The 16,880-nt window shown below is 57.6% G+C and overlaps 1 protein-coding gene across 2 annotated transcripts; it reads right to left on the bottom strand.

Annotated features, from left to right (window-relative positions):
- Positions 1-788: 788 nt before the first annotated feature.
- On the bottom strand, positions 789-14,189 carry MST1R (macrophage stimulating 1 receptor). Of its 2 annotated transcripts, XM_082414136.1 has the most exons (20): positions 12,811-14,189; positions 9,741-9,929; positions 9,538-9,666; positions 9,194-9,364; positions 8,364-8,524; positions 7,842-8,007; positions 7,592-7,728; positions 7,015-7,176; positions 6,826-6,919; positions 6,459-6,668; positions 6,211-6,357; positions 5,968-6,130; positions 5,697-5,798; positions 5,415-5,621; positions 5,057-5,137; positions 4,724-4,905; positions 4,520-4,629; positions 4,072-4,237; positions 3,540-3,676; positions 789-1,766 (listed from the first exon to the last, which is right to left on the bottom strand). In XM_082414136.1, exons 1-20 carry the CDS (start codon positions 14,056-14,058, stop codon positions 1,586-1,588), a joined length of 4,143 nt encoding a protein of 1,380 aa, XP_082270262.1. In that variant the 5' UTR covers positions 14,059-14,189; the 3' UTR covers positions 789-1,585. The 2 variants fall into 2 exon arrangements, with proteins under 2 accessions (XP_082270262.1, XP_082270263.1); XM_082414137.1 differs by lacking the exon at positions 6,211-6,357.
- Positions 14,190-16,880: the final 2,691 nt, after the last annotated feature.

The following is a 16,880-nucleotide window of genomic DNA, read 5'->3' on the forward strand; positions in this document are numbered from 1 at the left end:
CTAGGCAGCTCCAGTTCCAAGGAGACCCCCACTCTGCTTACCAGGGAGCTCTTGCCTAAACCCAGGATTCCATGCATGACAGGGCAAAGAGCTGGGGACTCAAAATGAAGGGAGCCTACGCCCCTTAGGGTGAGCCAGGGTCTCCCAACTGATGAGATAGAGGCCATGGGGGACCTGAGCAAGAGAGAGGAACCAGGACTTCCCTGGTAGCACAGTGGTTAAGACTCCATGCTCCCAATGCAGCGGGCCCGGGTTCAATCCCTGGTCAGGGAACTAGCTCCCACATGCATGCCACAACTAAGAGTTTGCATGCCACAACTAAAGAGCCCACGTGCCGCAACTAAGGAGCCTGCCTGCTGCAACTAAGACCCGGCATAACTAAATAAATAAATAAATATTTTTTAAAAAAAGAGAGAGAGAGAGAGAGGAACCACCACAGTGCATGTCCCGGGCTCAGTCACCCTGATACTCCAGTTATCCACACCAGCAGAGCCCAGCGGCCCCCTCAGCATTGAGGGCACGGGGGAGGGATAGTACAAGGAGGAAGCTGTTCTCCTTCTCTGGTGGAGCCTGCCCCTCTAGTGGGTATTGTACAGTGGCCTTGACGAGTATAAATAGCCTGAGCAGTCTGCACCTCGAAGCTGGTGCCTTGAAAGTGTGGAGCTGAGGCCTTGCTGCTGGCTCATCTCTTTCAAGGCTGCAAGAGCAATGCTGGCAGGATTGGGGGGAAGGGGAGCAAGTCTCCACGACTTATCAGTGGCGGGGGTGTGGTGGGGGGAGGTGGGGGAAGGCTGCAGGTGGAGCAGGGAGCCCTGGAGTGGGGTTAGGGCCTGGGGAATGGGACAGACAGACTGGGCAATAGGAGAAGCCAACCTGGCTGCTGCATATCTGGGTATTCAACCCACCCCTCTCGGTTCCATCCAAAAGTCCCCAGGACCCTGTAACCTGGATTTGGGCCTGGCCTCCCCTTCCTGTTCTCTGGCGCCTTCTTGCTGACTCAACCCCTTTCCAGCCTCAGGGTCTTTGCAAGTGCTGTTCACTCTGCCAAAAACTCTCTTCCCCCGACCGCTTCTGGCACAGTTCCCACCTGACAAAGTCTCAGCAAAAATGTCACCTCCTGGGGTGGTTTCCCTTACCTCTCTATTCATGTGTCTAAGGCTGTCCTCCATTCCCTCAAAGCAGCCTGTCTTTTTCTTTCATAGCATTTACCACAATTTGTAATTAAATATTTATTTGTTCACTTACTGATTTAAGGGCCCATGGTCACCACCGAGTCCCCTGTGCCCAGCAGCCAGTCACACAGCAGACACTCCATAAATACTCACTGCATCAGGGATCCCCTCAGTGGCCCCCACTGGGGAGTGAGAGACCAATGTGCCTTGCAGCCCTCCTGTGCCCCTGAAGGTTAAGGGGCAGGGACGGGGACAGGGCAGAGGCCAGCCCAGAGGCAGCTTGGGGTTAACTCCCACCGCTATGCAGGTCCAACCCCCCGAGACCTGCCTGGGGCTGAGGTCACGTGGGCCTTGATGGCTCTGAGAGGGGCTGGGCCACCTATGCTCCTGTGCACTGGTGGGGATGGCGACTATTACAAGGGCATGTCTGCCTTGTCAGAGGCACCAGGGCCCACGTTCACGTAGGCCACAGGCAGCTGCACGTAGTGGTCCCCTCGCAACGTGGCCACCAAGCATTCCACGTCCCCTGCCAGTGCTCCAAAGGTGGGTCGTGCTGCAGGGTCTGCAGCCCAGCAGTGCTGCATTACTGCGTACCTACCGGGTAGAGGAAAACATGAGGGGCACAGTGCACCCCTACCCAGAGATTCTGGGCTATCCACCTGCTGTTAGCCCCCTGGTGGGCCACATGGGATGGACAGCGGGTGACAGGGCCTGGTGCCTTGCATCAGCCAATTAGGGGCAGCTCTTCTTGTTGTGATTGCCTTCCCACCCTGGCAGAGTTCAAATTGCCTCAGGGGTTGAGAGGCTGGACTCCTGTGTCCTGTGACCTGGGCTATGTGACCTTGAGCAAGTTCCTTAACCTCTCTGTGCCTCTGGAGTCTTCTCTGATCACAGAGCTATTGGGGCATAAAGTGAGAGGATGCCTATGAAGTTCTTAGCTTAGGGCCCAGCTCACAAGCTATCATGGTTATCATCACGTCTTCTAGGAAGGAAGCCCAGGCCCAGTGAAATGGGGATTAAAAGCCCTGAGATGTGTGGGCCAGCTCATGGCACCATGGATTCCAAGCAGAGTTTCTCTAGGTTTGTCTGTTGGGTCCTAATACATGACCCTTTATCTTGGAAATGTCATCCCTGCCTTAAATGATACTAAAAGTGACCTACACACAATAATCTCGTGTAATTCTCAGACCTCTGAAGGTGGTACTGTTATCATTCCAACTTTGCAGATGAGGAAACTGAAGCCCAGAGAGAAGGGACTTCCCCTAGTATGGAGGATGCTATGGTATGCCACCCAGTTTCCCCCCTTCATTCTCCCTGTGACTTCTGATGGCTCTTGGCTGAGGCCCCCCCTAGGAACTGCCCCAGGCAGAAAAGAAATGCCTCCTCCAAGCTCACACTCCTTCCACAGGGGCATCTGTAAGCAGTGACGAATGAATGTCTGGAGCAAAGACCTGGGCCCCTTGGTCTCAATTTCAGAAAACTCTGAAGGGCCATCCCAATTCCAGGGGTCCCCAGGGGATGGACTGCAGCCTCTGTTGCATCTGCATCACAGTCCAACTTCTCCCCCTACCTAGTCCTGCTTCCCTCGCCCCCAACCTACCAATAAATCCCCTGCATGTAAACCTCCATCTCAGAATCTGCTTCAGGGAGGCTGACCCGGAGGCAGATAGGCAGTGAAGTTAATTTCCCTTACTTTGAACCAGGTTCATTAGTGAAATAAATAATTAAAAGCAAAATCAAGGCAGGCAGGGCTGTGAGGAAGGGTTACTCATACCCTTCTGGAGCACAAGCTGAGTGAGACAGTAATCATCAACCACCTTTACCTATGACCTGGTTCTTCCTGTCCTAACCTCAAAGACCTCAGCACGGCTAAGGCATGCATGCTGCTTATGAAGCTGAACCACCCGACAGGCACTGATGAAACACAGCTGCTGCCATGCCTCTGGGAACAGGGAATCTGAAACTATATCCAATGAAAAAAAAAAATTCTGATCTGGAGACGTGGAGGGAGCTAGTGTGAGAGCTAATGGAACCTTTCCTTAAGGTTAAGTAAGTGGAAAAGATGGAAAACAGCCCCTCTTGGTGGTGTGAGGGGAGAGGAGTGCTGGGAAATCAAATCACTGGCCTCAACCCAGACTCTGAGTTGGGAATGGTGTTACCATGGCAACCGTGATATCCCTCCAGCACCAAGACTCGAACGGTGGTGGAACCACAGATGAGGAAACTGAGGTCCAGAGAGGGTCCCTTTCTAGGTCAACCAGAGAATCAGTCAGAGAGCCAGGCAAGAACTCTGTGTCTCCGGCCCGCTCCTCCCCTCCTTGTCTCTGGGGCCCAGCTCCCTCCCCATTACCATTTCCACATACTCACAGAGAATCAGGGCAATACTCAGGCTGGGGCAGGCGCCGACCCTGGGCCAGGAAGTGCATGAGGTCAAAAGGGTCGATGTGGGGGTACGGTGGGGCACCCCGTGTCAGCAGTTCCCATAAGAGGACGCCAAACGACCACTGTGGGAGGGGACAGGTGAAGGGACTCAGCTCTCGCCCTGGGGGGGACAGGTGGGCCCCCCCAGGTCCTCTACCTCCCAGAGCCCTCTAGCTGGAAATGAGGGGCTCGACCCCCCAGTCAGAGCCCATTCCTCAATACCTCACAAGCATCTTCCCTCTGTCCCCGCCCACCACCAGAGCCATCCAGAGCTGGGGATGGGCAGGGCCTGGATTGTCTGTGAGGAGCCAATGAGTTCACAGCCTCCTCTTGCCCTGACAGCTGCCCAGAGGTGGGCGAATGGGCTGTGGGGCTGCCCAGCGTGGGGATTCCCTGGGCTCATCACCATTCGGAGATCAATGGGCAAGGCCAAGTGTTCTCTGAGGCCATGTGGACTCTGGGGCAGGTGGGGCCTAACCACGTCAGACTTGGTGGTGAATCTGTAGGTCTGCAGGCTCTCTAGCGCCATCCATTTGACAGGTAGGCGAGCATGGCGGCGCTGTTGGACACTGTAGTACTCCTTGTCCAGGACGTCGCGGGCCAGACCAAAGTCAGCCACCTTGACTGTGAATGACTCATCCAGCCTGGGAGGGGAGAATCACACTCAGGACTGGCCCCCACCAGGCCCTGAACCCACCTGTTTCAGGCCCTTACAAGGTTTCTGAGCCACAGTGTCTGACTCAAGTCTGCGTTGGGCAGACAGGAAAACTGAAGCCCAGAGAGGGAAGGACATGCCCAGAGAGGGAAGGACATGCCCAGGGCTGCACAGCAAGGACTGGAGCATGGGCCTTCTCTGAGGCACCTTTAGCTGCACGCCCTGGTTCTCTGCCCCTTGGCTTCACCCCAACCTCACTATGGCTGCTCACATGCAGTTCCGAGCAGCCAGGTCCCGGTGCACAAACTTCTGCTCTGCCAGGTACGCCATGCCGCGGGCCACCTGCAGGCCGAAGCTGATGAGGTCCTTCACTGTGGGGCTCTAGGGGCACAGGTGGGTCAGTAGGCGAGGACGTAGCAGCTCCATCCCCAGCTGTTGCCCAAGCCCCCCAATCCAGGGCCAGCTGAGCACTGACCCGCTGGGGTGAGCGGATGAATTGGAGCAGGTCTCCGTGGCGCATATAAGGCAGCAGCACGCGGGGCAGCCCTTCAGGTGGCAGCATGATACCAACGAGAGCCATCACATTTGGGTGGTGCAGACTGCGCATGAGCAGCCCCTCACGCAGGAAGGCCTCCACCTCCTGCACCTCCGTGATGCCTGCAGAGAGGCTGGAGTCAGGCCCAGGGCAGGGAGGCCCTTTACAAGGGTCAGATGGGGAAACAGAGAAGAAAGGTCTCCTGCTCAAGGTCACTCAGCGAAGTGGTAGCACAGCAGGGACGAGTATCCTCCCAGCCTCTGCTCCACTTACGACTCAGCGACTTGATGGCACAGTGGATTTGATTCTGGGCCTCATCTGTGTATTCTCCATGGTAAACAACTCCAAAATGACCTGATGAGGGAGAGACAGTGAGAGGGGCCCCAGTGCCCAGGGCTCACACCACACGCTCCCACTGGCAACCAGACCTCAGAGCCCCAACTGGCCAACCTGACATTAAAGACAAGCAGCAGCCTCATGATGGCAGAGCCTGCAGCCCTCCCACACCCACTTAATCTGCACCAGAACCCACGGAAGACAGAATTCCTATTTCACAGATGAGCAAATGGAGGCTCAGAGTCCTGCCCAACTATCCCTTGAGCCCCAACCCCACCCGGCCTGGCCCCCATACCTTTGCCAATGACTCGGTCAGTGTGGGTGACTACCCGCTCGTGGGGAATCAGTACATCCTTGACCTCGGCCAGGAGCGCAGAGTTCAGGTCCCCAAGCTGGATGGACTCTTTCCGCAGCAGTGGGACATGGGACCCATCCCCGTTGCCTGAGAAGGATGCTCTGTGGACCTGAGTGGTGGAATCCCGGCCATCAATGGCAGGGGCTGCTGAGGAAGAGAGGGAATGAGGCACTGGTGGAGCAGAGAGTATGGTCCCAGCTTCTAACACCTCCACCATCTCACCAAGGACATTTCTATAGTCAGAGCTTGAGTGGAGCAGAGGCAGAGGCATGGCTCCAGTGGTGCGGTCCAGGGATGCCAAGTCATCCAGGTTCGGAGAAAGGACTGTGGAAAAATGGCTCCAGGTAGCCAGCCACTCCAAGCTCCTAGAGGCTGACCCCTACCCAGGAGGTGTGGGCAGACCCCTAAGGCCTGGGCAGAGAGAGGATATAGGGACTTGGAGATGTCAGAGTTTGGGGGTGGGGCTGGGTCAGGATGGGAGTGGAGAGCTCACCTAGCTGTTTTCTCTGGTGGTAACTGAAGACCAGTATGGTGGCCAGTACAGCCACAAGCAGGAGCAGGGCCAGTAGGACACCAAGGAGTGTGCTCTGTGGGACCCCTTCCAGACCTGGCCGCACTACCTTGCCCAAGATGTGACACCCATCATCCACGCAGACCTGGGGGCAGGTGGCAGCTCAGGCCCAGCCTGTAGGTCCTCAACCCATGTTTCCCGTAGAGGGCCAGCTGAGCTGCCTACCTGCAGTGGAGCACCGTCCTTGCCAAGTTGCAGGGAGGGGGGAAGGGGGCAGACAATCACATCCCCCCGCAGCTCATGCTGGCAGCTCTCACCACCCACGGTCACGTTCACATCCACACAATCAGCCACAGCGCCCAGCCCAATGTACTGCAGAGACAGTCGTGAGGGCTGGCCATTGCCCCCATCTCTTTCGGGCAGGCTGCAGCCTTAACCCTCCACTGTCCCCACCCCCTATCCCCCCCACTTACCTCAAACTTAATGGCATGCTCCTCAGGCTTCAATGGGACCAGGTCCATGCTGGGTGGGTGGGGTGGGGGCAGGAAGCGAAAGCCAGGCAGTGTGAAGCCAGCAGCTCCATCCCCTTGGGCACTCAGGTTCCCCGTCACCCACCCCTGCGGTCCTCGGACCACGTATTCGGGCAGGCGGCACCAGTGCTGCTCCGGGAGCTGCCCCTCACACTGCTGGGTCCATGCGAGAGTGGTTAGCCCGGTATCCTACCTACAGCCACCCCAGACCCCTCAGCCCAGCATGGGCTGGGGCTGGAACTCAGGGGACTGGTGTGGCCTTCCTCCCTCCTGGCCAGTGCCCACTCGGCAGCTACCAGTGCCCACTCACCCTGTTCTCCACTGCCCTGCGCCCATCATGGAATGACAGTACGAGGTGCCACACTGAAGTCAGATGCTGGCCATGGATGGTGACGTGGGAGCCACTGTGGAGGAGAGCAGGGTGGTGGACTTGGGGTGCTCTCCAAGGCTGGATCCCTCATTCTTAGGAGACCAGAGTGGGCAAGGAGGTGGCACTTACGTGTAGCCACAGTTGGGGCTGATACCCAGCATGATGGGGTCTTCCTGGTAGTAGAAGTTCCAGGAGCCAGGCACTTCGGCGCCCCCCACCTGCAGGCGAATGGGAACGCGGGCGGTAGCAGCCCCGGGGGGTGTGGTACATAAAAGTTGCCCCTCGCTGACCCTGCAGAACAGGGGGATTAGGCTCAGGGGCACCCTCCATGTGATGGCTAGGCCCGACTCCTCCAGGGCCCCGCTGACCCCTCCCAGTTCCTCTGTTGGTCATCTCAACTTGCCCGTACTCCATGGGTCTGTCTGAAGATAGGGTGGTCCCAGAAAGGCCTCCAAGAAGTCAGGGAGGGAACAGGTTCCCCCCACAACCTTGGCTGCAGCCAGTGGACTCTGTAATGGGCTCTCTTGCCATCCCAAACCACCTCTGGGCTGGAGGGAGCAGCAGACACTTCTTCCTGGACCTGTTCCCTACACTGAGTGACTGAGCCCTCCTCCCCCTGCCCTGTCGGGGATCCAAGCCCCACCTGGTGAGGGCTCCCCTATGTGGGACCCTGTGGCCTCCCATCCCCTTTCCCACTGGCACTTACCGTTTCAGCAGGCACTCAGTCCCATTGACCAGCACAGCCCGGCTGGTGCCAACAGACAGGCCTTGGCCTTCAAGGGTGAGGCAGGTACCCCCTGCCCGTGGACCAAAGAGGGGTTGTACTGCTGTCAGCATGGGTTCCTAAGAGGGCATGGAGGTGGCTTAGCTTGGAGCAGGAGGCACTCCACTCCAAACTCTTCCCTGCCCGAACTGCCCAGCTGGTCAAGGGCACAAACAAGGAAAGGTGGCCTCACCATGAAAGAGAAGCCTCGCAGCATGGAGGTGCCATCTACCCGGAAGTGCTTGCCCAGTGGCATGTTGTTCACAGTGAGGCTGACGTTGGCAGGCCCGGCTTCCTGCGTGCCCAAGGGCTCCAGTTCACACTCAAGTTCCTCTACAAAGTCCTTCCGGGGTACTTGGCTGGGACATCAGGGGAACTCAAGGTCAGGCAGGGGTCACACAGGCCTGGTTGCATGCCCACCACAAATCACAGGTCTCATCTGAGCTTGAAGATAGCATCTCTCTATCCATGGCTTCATCCAGGGTCGGCAGGATCTGATGGGGCAGTGACTAGCTTTGCCATGACTCAACAGACAGGTAGGCCATATGTAGGCTCAAGAAGGGACAGAGATGTCCCCCCAGACAGAAAGCAACCAGAGCTACTACAGCTTGCCTCATACCTCCTTGCCCCATACAAGCAGAGGACAGGGTCTCACAGGGAAGGGGCTGCTTGGTTATCCCCATCAGGGATAGAAAGGGCAGGGACCAAGTCGTACCTGAGGTTTGAGTTGCCTTTGAGCAGCAGTCGGCAGGGACTTTGACCCACAGTGACCTGATGGGTGCCCTCAGGCACCAGACCAGGAGGATGCAGGTAGAAGTTGGAGCCACACAGGGTCAGTCTCGTGCTGCCCCTTAGGGGTCCACTGTGGGGGCTGAACTGAGAGGGGAGGAGAAGATAGCCTGAGTCCCTTTATGGGTCAGGACTCTCAGCCCTGTCTGCTTTCCCCTAAATTTTCTGCCACACTCCTTGCCTGCCCCACACTCCAGTCACTCTAGGTCACTTGCTTGTCCTCACTCAATACTTTTCTGCCTCTAAGTCTTTGCATGTGCCATCCCCTCTGCCAAGAATACCCTCCTTGGGACTTCCCTGGTGGCACAGTGGTTAAGAATCCGCCTGCCAATTCAGGAGACACGGGTTCAATCCCTGGTCCGGGAAGATCCCACACGCCTCGGAGCAACTAAGCCCATGCACCACAACTCCTGAGCCTGCGCTCTAGAGCCCGCGAGCCACAACTACTGAAGCCCACGTGCCCTGGAGCCCATGCTCCGCAACAAGAGAAACCACCGCAATGAGAAGCACATGCACCGAAATGAAGAGTAGCCCCCGCTCACCGCAACTAGAGAAAGCCCGTGCGCAGCAACGAAGACCCAATGCAGCAAAAATAAGTAAATAAATAAATTTATTAAAAATAAAAAAAAAGAATGTCCTCCCTGTAAATACTGAAGATATCCCAGGCCTGAGGAAGATCATGGTTAAGACCTGCTGACCCCCACCCCAGGCCCAGTTTGTCCCACACTTACCTGTGCCCTGCCAGGCAAGCCATACCTTAGTAAGCTCGGGTGGGCAATGGTCCTGTTGCCAGGAGCCAGGACACTCCTTCTGCTGGCCACACATGCCCCCACACCATCCACAGCCCATGAAACGCTGTGCCCGCAGGCAACGCCCACAGGTGAGGAAGTGGCGGCAGCCAGGGCCCTGGATAGGTACCTGGAAAACCTTGGACAGACAGGTGGCTCAGGGGTGGCTGAAGGCGGAGACTAAGCCCCTTAGACTCCCTGGTCCTACTGTAGATCAGGGTGGGGGGACCTGTGTGTCAATGCCTCCTTGGATCTGATGGAGAAGCTGTGCTCCCAACAGCCCAGCCCCGGGCCCTACCCTGCCCACCTTACCTGGTCCCCAGAGGCAAAGAGCAGGTGGTCCCCAAGGCGACTGACACCCCGATGCACAGGCTGCCCATTGCTGCCCAGTGAGAAGTTGGACACGTACAGCAAGTAGTTGAGAGACCTGGCCAGCTCCACCTGGGACAGGTTGGCTGTGAGCAAAATGGGGACAGGGATCCCGGGACAAGGGGCCGTGGAGATGAGGGACCTACCTGCAGGATGCGCCCGTCGGCTGTGCCCATGTGGGCCACTGTGACATTGTCGAGACGTGTCACGTGCAATGCAGTGACCTGCGCTGGTCCTAACAGCCCGTTGAATAGGTCCACCCGTAAGAGGCTGCTGCTGACCAGCAGAGGGAAGTGGCGGCAGCTGGTTTTGGGGCTGGGAGCCACCAGGCCAGGCTGGGGAGGGTCAGGGCAGGAGTCAGGACTCATCTCCATGAACTGACCCCTTGGGGTTTCTGTCAGTGACCACAGCAGCCTAAACTCCCACCCCTCACCTGGCCTGGCTGGAGAAGGCCCCAGTCCCGCCAGTTACCCCACCGCCTCCATGGGGCTCTCAGATGTAGCAAGGCCAGGGAAGAAGGCCAAGGCTGGAACAGTGGCTCCCCCTACACCTTGCCCTACCCTGCCATGGCCATTCTGATAATGAGTTACTGAGTTTTACAGAGCCAACCCCATTCTGTCCTCACAGCCACGCTGTAGAGAGGGTTGTCTCATCACCCCCATTTTACAGATAAGGAAACTGGCTCAGAGAGGTTTGTCCACCTGTCAAAGGCCTTATCGCCTCTCAGGAGACTAGCCAGGTCGGAAGTCTGAGTTCCTGACCAGAATCCTCTCCTGCCCCCTGCTGGTCCTGCTCTGCACTTCAACAAACCCTGTCCCCTCTTCAGGCTTCAGTCTCTCCACCTGCTCATGGGGCTGAACTCTGAGGTTAACTGGCCAGCACGGGGTTGGTAACGTCGTCTTTCTCCCTGAGACGCCAAAGGTCTTCCTGTACCTCCAGCTGCTACCTGTATCTCATTCAGGGTACAGGAGGGATAAACCAAGGCCTGAAGGCCCGGGTAACAGGAGACACTAATTTCTCCCCTGCTCTTAGCAGGAGGGTGTTTGGGGGACACTCAGTGCCCCAGTGCAGAGCTGTGGAAGCTTCTGGGAAACCAGGCAGTGAGGGTATGGATGCAGGGTATTGGAGCTGGGTACAAGGTGCAGGCAGGGCTCTGTGGCCCAGTAGCTTGGGACCCTCCCTTGCCAGCCCTAAGGGTACTCCTCAAAGCTGATGGGAGGCCCCTATCAGACTAAGTATGCTTAACCCAGTCCTGAGACCTCAGTGCTGATTATAAGTCTTGGGAACAAGACCTCAGCATAGAGCTGGGCCCTGACTCCACACACTGGGTCTATAGGGTGGGTGGGTGGGGACTGGTACTCTGTCCTCACTGGAGGTGAGTAAAAGTCCTGGCCCTAGCAGGAAGCCAGCCAGGTGTTTTCAGTATGACTCAGGGACAGGTGGGGCTGTGGGGTGGAAAAGAGGCCCTACCCTGGTCAGAGCTGCACCGCTGCCTGTTTGCCCCTGGGCTCCAGGGCTTTAGCTCTGGATTTCCAGGCTGGTCTGGATTTCCAGGCTCCAGCCTCCTGAAAAGACTTAAGTATCCAGTGCGCCATAGAGGAGGGTGACTCCGCCAGACTCAAACCCCATCTGAATCCATGGAGGGCAGGTACCAGCTCTGAGCCCCTCAGGCTTCGTGAAGGCAGCCAAGATGAGCACACAGTGGCTTTCTTCCTGGAGGCTGCATGCCCAGTCACTGGACAAACACTGTACAGGCTGGTTCACACACTGCCTGGGGTCCTAGCCAGCCTGTGGGCAGGGCCTGAGATTAGTCCTTTTGGAGCCTTGCACTGCCAAGTCGTGCTGGGTGTCTTCTGATCCCCTGACCACTAGCCAAGTCAGGGAGAGGTTCTGACTCCCCAGAAAGAAGGAGAGGAGGGCAGTCAGGGCTGCCCAGATCCAGACTAGGGATCTCAACCCCTAGGGCCTCCTCAACCCAGAGGGAGTCAGTTGAAGGAGGGAGGCAGAAGATCCCCCCACCCCTCATTGTGTGTAAATTCTCTCCCACCACTGGGGCATCAATCAGAGCGAAAGGAGTCAGTGAAGAATGTCACAGCAGGGCCAGAGCCACAGGGCAGCCAAAGACTCAGAGAGCAGTGACTGTGGGTTAGCTCCCTGAAAGGCCACTTGTCCAATGCCATTTGTTTGTTCATTCACCCCATTTCCTTGGCTTAATCTCTTGTAATGTAGGGTGGGACTGTTTCAATGGCTTCAAGGGATAAGTTTTGGGTTTGTCCTCAGGGAAGCATTTGAAGGAACGTCCTCTTAGTCTCTGCTCTGGCTCCCTGACACCATGGCTGAAGAGGACCTGGGTAGGGTCTGCAGGAAGGAGCACCTAGTTCAGCATAGGCTGGGAGACCTCCTGCCTGGGGTGAGAAGGGCCCCAACTATGGTGAAAGTCTGGGACTCCTACATGGTGAACCAAATCCAACCAGCCCCTCCTAGGCCTTTATTCATCCCCAGATGTTTAGTTGCTTGCACAAGACCTGGGTGAGCCTCCTGGAATTTACTAGAGCCAAGCCACCTTCTCACTATGTCCTGAATCCTCCCCCAATCACCCCATGGAGAACAATCAGGGATGAGTGGGTCAGGAAACCCCAAGGCATGCAGGCTCCCTGACAAGCCCCCAACTTCCAAGGCCCGGAAGGCTCTCTGCAACGGGTGGAGGGGAGCATTCTCTGACAACTCCTGCCCCACCCTCTTGAGAAAGCAGAGCAAAACAAGTATTCCCACAGGGAAAGCGAAAACGTGTTGGTGAGTAGATGTGAGTCTGGGTGAATTTGTGAGTATCTGCCTGTGGGGGGGAGGGCGCTGTTTTTTTGTGTGTCCCTAAGGGTATATGTGGTGGGCAGGTAGGAAGGGACAACCATCATTGTACCCAGAGTTTGGAAGTGTGCCTGGTAGAGAGACAGTTATGATGTAATCCAATTTTCACATAACAAGGGAAATTACCTTAAAAAGCAAGGGGCCACGGTAAGTGAGAGGGTGAAAGAACAAAATGGTGTAGCAACGGGGTCTAGCCTGGCTGGGAGATGAGCTTCCAGTGTGGCCTTTGTTTGGCTGAGTCCCTCACACCACCCCCTAAGAAATTGGGTGGAAGAGAAAACTTCTCCCTGCCTGCCCTCCCTGTCCCAGACCCTCTCTGCTCACAAGTGAGGGCCATTTCTTTCTGCTCACCGGGTCAGGGCAAAAACTGGGCAACTGGAAGAAGTCGAGGCCTCGCCGGAGGCCAGGGTGGACAGGAGGCTCACAACAGCGCTCCACACCCTGCTCGATGAGAGTGTCCAGCAAGTCTACAGGGAACGCACAGACGACAGAGTTGGGATCCACACCTGGGCCGCTGTCTCTGCTAGCCGAGAAGACCCCGAATAGCACTTCCTGGCCCTCGGCTATGCTCAGCTCAGTGGCCAGTCCCCCGCCCACTGGAGCAGCGTGGGCCGCCCGCAGCACCGGGTAGGGCTGCGCGCCCTCATGGGCCGTGCGTCGCCGGCGTTTAGGTGCAAAACGGCAGTCGAGGACCAGCTCGCGGTAGTCGGCCAGGTCAGTCTCGACAGCGCTGAGCCGTGCCAGGCGCGTGTGTAAGGCGCCAGGAGCGTCTACCACGTTGGCTGGCTGCACAGTCAGGAAATAGACGAAGGCTCCTGCACGGAAACTGTACACGTATTCGATGCGGTAGGAAGCCAGGTGCTCAGGCACCACTGACAGTGCTGCAAAGCCTGGTGCAAATCCTGAGGCGTCGGCCTTGAGGCGCCGGATGGACACTGAGCGTGGGCTGAAGCTGGCGGCCACCGCCGAGTCCAGTGAGGATGCCACGTAGAAGTAGGAGGCATGGCCCTGCTCAACCACGGTCACGAGGGTGCCCAGCGGGCTGGCCACACAGTCGGGACAGTCCTCTGGATGATTGTGGTGTGCCGAGAAAAGGCAGACTGGTGGCGCCAGGTGCAGGGCTGTCCCGCCAGGCTCTATCTCATGCAGGAAGCAGCGTCCCCGAAGGCTAGAGCCACAACTGATCAGTGCGGGCAGCACCGGCTCCAGCACCAGAACCTGCGCATCTGTGTCTCCCGGTGGGCCGTGGGGGCCTGGGCCACAGGCCGCACATGTCTGGCAGCCAGGGGCCCCAGCAGGGCCTGTGGCCAGGCTCTCAACTGGCTGCAGATCAGGCCCAAGCACATGCAGGCGATTGCGTGTGGCCACGAACACGGCACTCCCTTCCCTGCCGCCCTCGTAGGTTGCCACAGCCTGTACCGGCCGGCCGGCCGAGAAGCTGGGTACCAAGTACTCCACGTCAAAGTCGCGGGAGGCAGCATAGGGGATGCGCGGGCACTGCCAGGACCCTCCCGTCTCGGGCACCGCTGGTAGTTGCGGCAGCGGCAGCAGCAGCAGTAGTAACAGGAAGGGTTGCAATGGCGGCGGGTGGAGCTCCATCGAGGCCCAGATGGGGCCCTGCGGAGGTTCCTGCAGGCCCGGGCCTGGCTGAGAGCCGACGAGAAGTCTGGGTTCGGTCGAGCGCCGGTCCTGGGAGCCCTGGGGCACCGACCACACCGGGACTCCTGAGATGCCCACCGCCTTCTCCTGCCCTCGGGTCTGAGCACCTGGCGCGGGCGGACACACACGCAGAGAGGCCGCCCCGCCTGTTGCCCCAGCTGCCGTTCCCAGCCGGTGCTTGGAGCAAAGTCTGTCTGAGTGCCAGGGGCGGGGCGGGCGGGGCCAGGGTGTGGGGGCGGGGCTGTGGGCGGGGCCTGCTCTATGCCTGGCCTAGCCCAGCCCTTCTGCCTGTTCGAATTTCCCGGCCCTCGGAAGCCTGGGTCCTACACCTACACTTGGTCCCCTTTTTCTCAGTGGCCTGTGGGTGGGTGTGCATGGAGTGGCCTGGAGAGAGGTTAAGTAGATCTGAGCTGTCCCGTCCCGCCCCCCACGACCGACTGGGCAAAGTGAGGGTGGGTGTTGCTCCAGCGCATTTGAGGACCACCTGGCCTATTTCTTCTCTTAGCGCCAGGATACAGCAACATCCTCAGACACTCGTTCCGGGCAGGGCCTGGGGGACCCACTGTGTGGGGAACAGAGGCCAGGAATGTGTGGAGAACCAGAGGGGAGGTGTGGAGAGACCCCAGGAGTGGCACTAGCCTCTGTGGGCAGGGACTATCCCTCTGTGGGCCTGCCCTGGGCTGACAGCGACAGGATGGTGTCAGGATGGTGCATTGCATCCCGCCTGCCCAGGGCAGGTGGGATTTATAAGATGGGGCTAGCCCTGTTGGCTGGACGTTAGAGTCAGAGGAGAAGCAACTTATGTGGAGGCCCAACCCTAGCTCTGGTCTGTCCACTGCTGCCTCAGTAGGTGGAAGCTGTAGGATGGGGACAATAAAACACAAAATGTTGGCCTTCATTCCTGGCTCTGCTCCAGGGCCTCCCTGATATGAGGGAAACATGGGCTTTGGCTCTCAGGGCACCTCTAACCTGCTCTGTAAGCCATGCTGGGCCTCAGCCTCTCAGTCTCTGAAATGAGGGTGTAGTTCTAACTAGGTGGTTACCCAGAGTTCTCTCTCCAGGCTGTGATATGTGCGGGGCAGGGGTAGGGGAGTCAACTCAGGTCTGCTCTTGCCATCTCTCAGCATCTGCTCCTTGGTAACTGGCTCCCCCCAACACTGGAAGGGGGCCCTGGGGGACATCCTTAGCCTGACATCCCCTTCAGCCAGGTGAGCCTGGACCCTGGAGGGAGGGAAAGCATCACAGGGTGGCCCAAGGCTGAGGTCTGAGGGACCTGTGAACTGTGAGTCCCAGAGCTTTGGAGGGTAACAGGTGGGGGTGGGGAGAGGAGCCCTCAGCCCAACAGGATTCATCCTGACCTTAGTATCTCCTCTACTCACCATCCAGCCCAAACTCCTTGTTCTTCCTTCCAGGAACACCCTTTTCCCTTCCTTCTCTTGCAACTTAGGTGGCATCTCCTCCAGGAAGCCTACCTGATCCAGGCGGTGACAAGTCCATTTTGTGGGTCCCACAGACCCTGTGCTACACCTACCCCAGCACAGTTTACTCTGGATACCTGACTCCCCCCCCATCCCCCATTCCTAATGCTGGACTCCCCTACCCCTTCCAGGCTGGAGCTTAATGAGCATCTGGTGACAGGGTGGAAACAGCACGGGGTGGGGGGGGGGGGCGGCCACACCCAGTGCTGGGAGGATACCATGCCTGAGGCAACATAAAAGGCACTCCCTTCGCTAACCAGAATTGGCCCGGAAATGAATAAACACACATCAGAAATTATGGCACCATTCCTGTGTTCCTCAGTCAACATGTCTAAAGATAGTCATGCAGGGCAAAACTGATAGGAAACATTCCCTGCCCGGCGCTGAGACGTGGGTTCTTGTGACTCCTATTCTGCCTCAGGACATTGGGAGAGACTTCTAGGGGTTGGGAGGAAACTTGAGGGGTCCTCCCCGTTCACCTGTTTTGGGGGTGGGTGTGCAGCAGTCAACAGTTGGTTCTCTGCTGCCATCATGTGGCCAAGCTGTTGGCTGCCCCCAGGCTGGCATCTCCTCTGAGGTAGCCTTGGTCTTTGACAGCAGGCATCCAGAGTGCCCCTTCCTCCCTCCTCATCTGCTTGGTCTGTGGGAGGGGGGCAGGCAAGCCATGTGGGGGAAGTCAGCTAATGGAGCCTTGCAGTGCCAAATACAAGCGCTTTCTCAAGGTGAATTCACAAGGCCTGGCCCAAGTTCAGCTAAGGACCTACCCCACTGCCCTTGCATTTGTCACCTTGAAGGAGTGCTAGCCACTTTGCTCTCTTTGGGCTCTCACTCCCCTCTGAACACTACTCCAGAGAACTAGTGCCAGCCTCTTTCTCCAACGCAAAGAGATCATCCTAGTGACAGCAGGGGGACCTCTGTAACCACAGTATGACCATGTCACTCTGCAGCTTTAAAACATTCTGTGGCTCCCCACTGCCAGACTTTTACCTGGAGTTTGAGAACCCTAGGCTTTAAAGACTCCTCCAGCTTCACTGTTACCCAGTTGGACAAGGTTCTTTACCATACCAGGTTTCATACCAGGTTCATCCCTTTGCACATGCTCGTTGCTCCACTAGGAACACCTTTCCTGTTTGCCTGTTGTCCCTTCCTTGCTCCCCAAACAGGTAAACCCCGCACTCCTAGGTGCCTACTGTCCTAGGTATACACACTTATCTAATTGTGACTATCTCTTCCCACCCCCACCCAGAATAGGTGCTGAACGGCAAGAAGCTGGAAGCCCTACAG

Source organism: Balaenoptera physalus (assembly GCF_965194825.1).
Source record: "Balaenoptera physalus genome assembly, chromosome: 11".
Classification (NCBI taxonomy): Eukaryota; Metazoa; Chordata; class Mammalia; order Artiodactyla; family Balaenopteridae; genus Balaenoptera; species Balaenoptera physalus.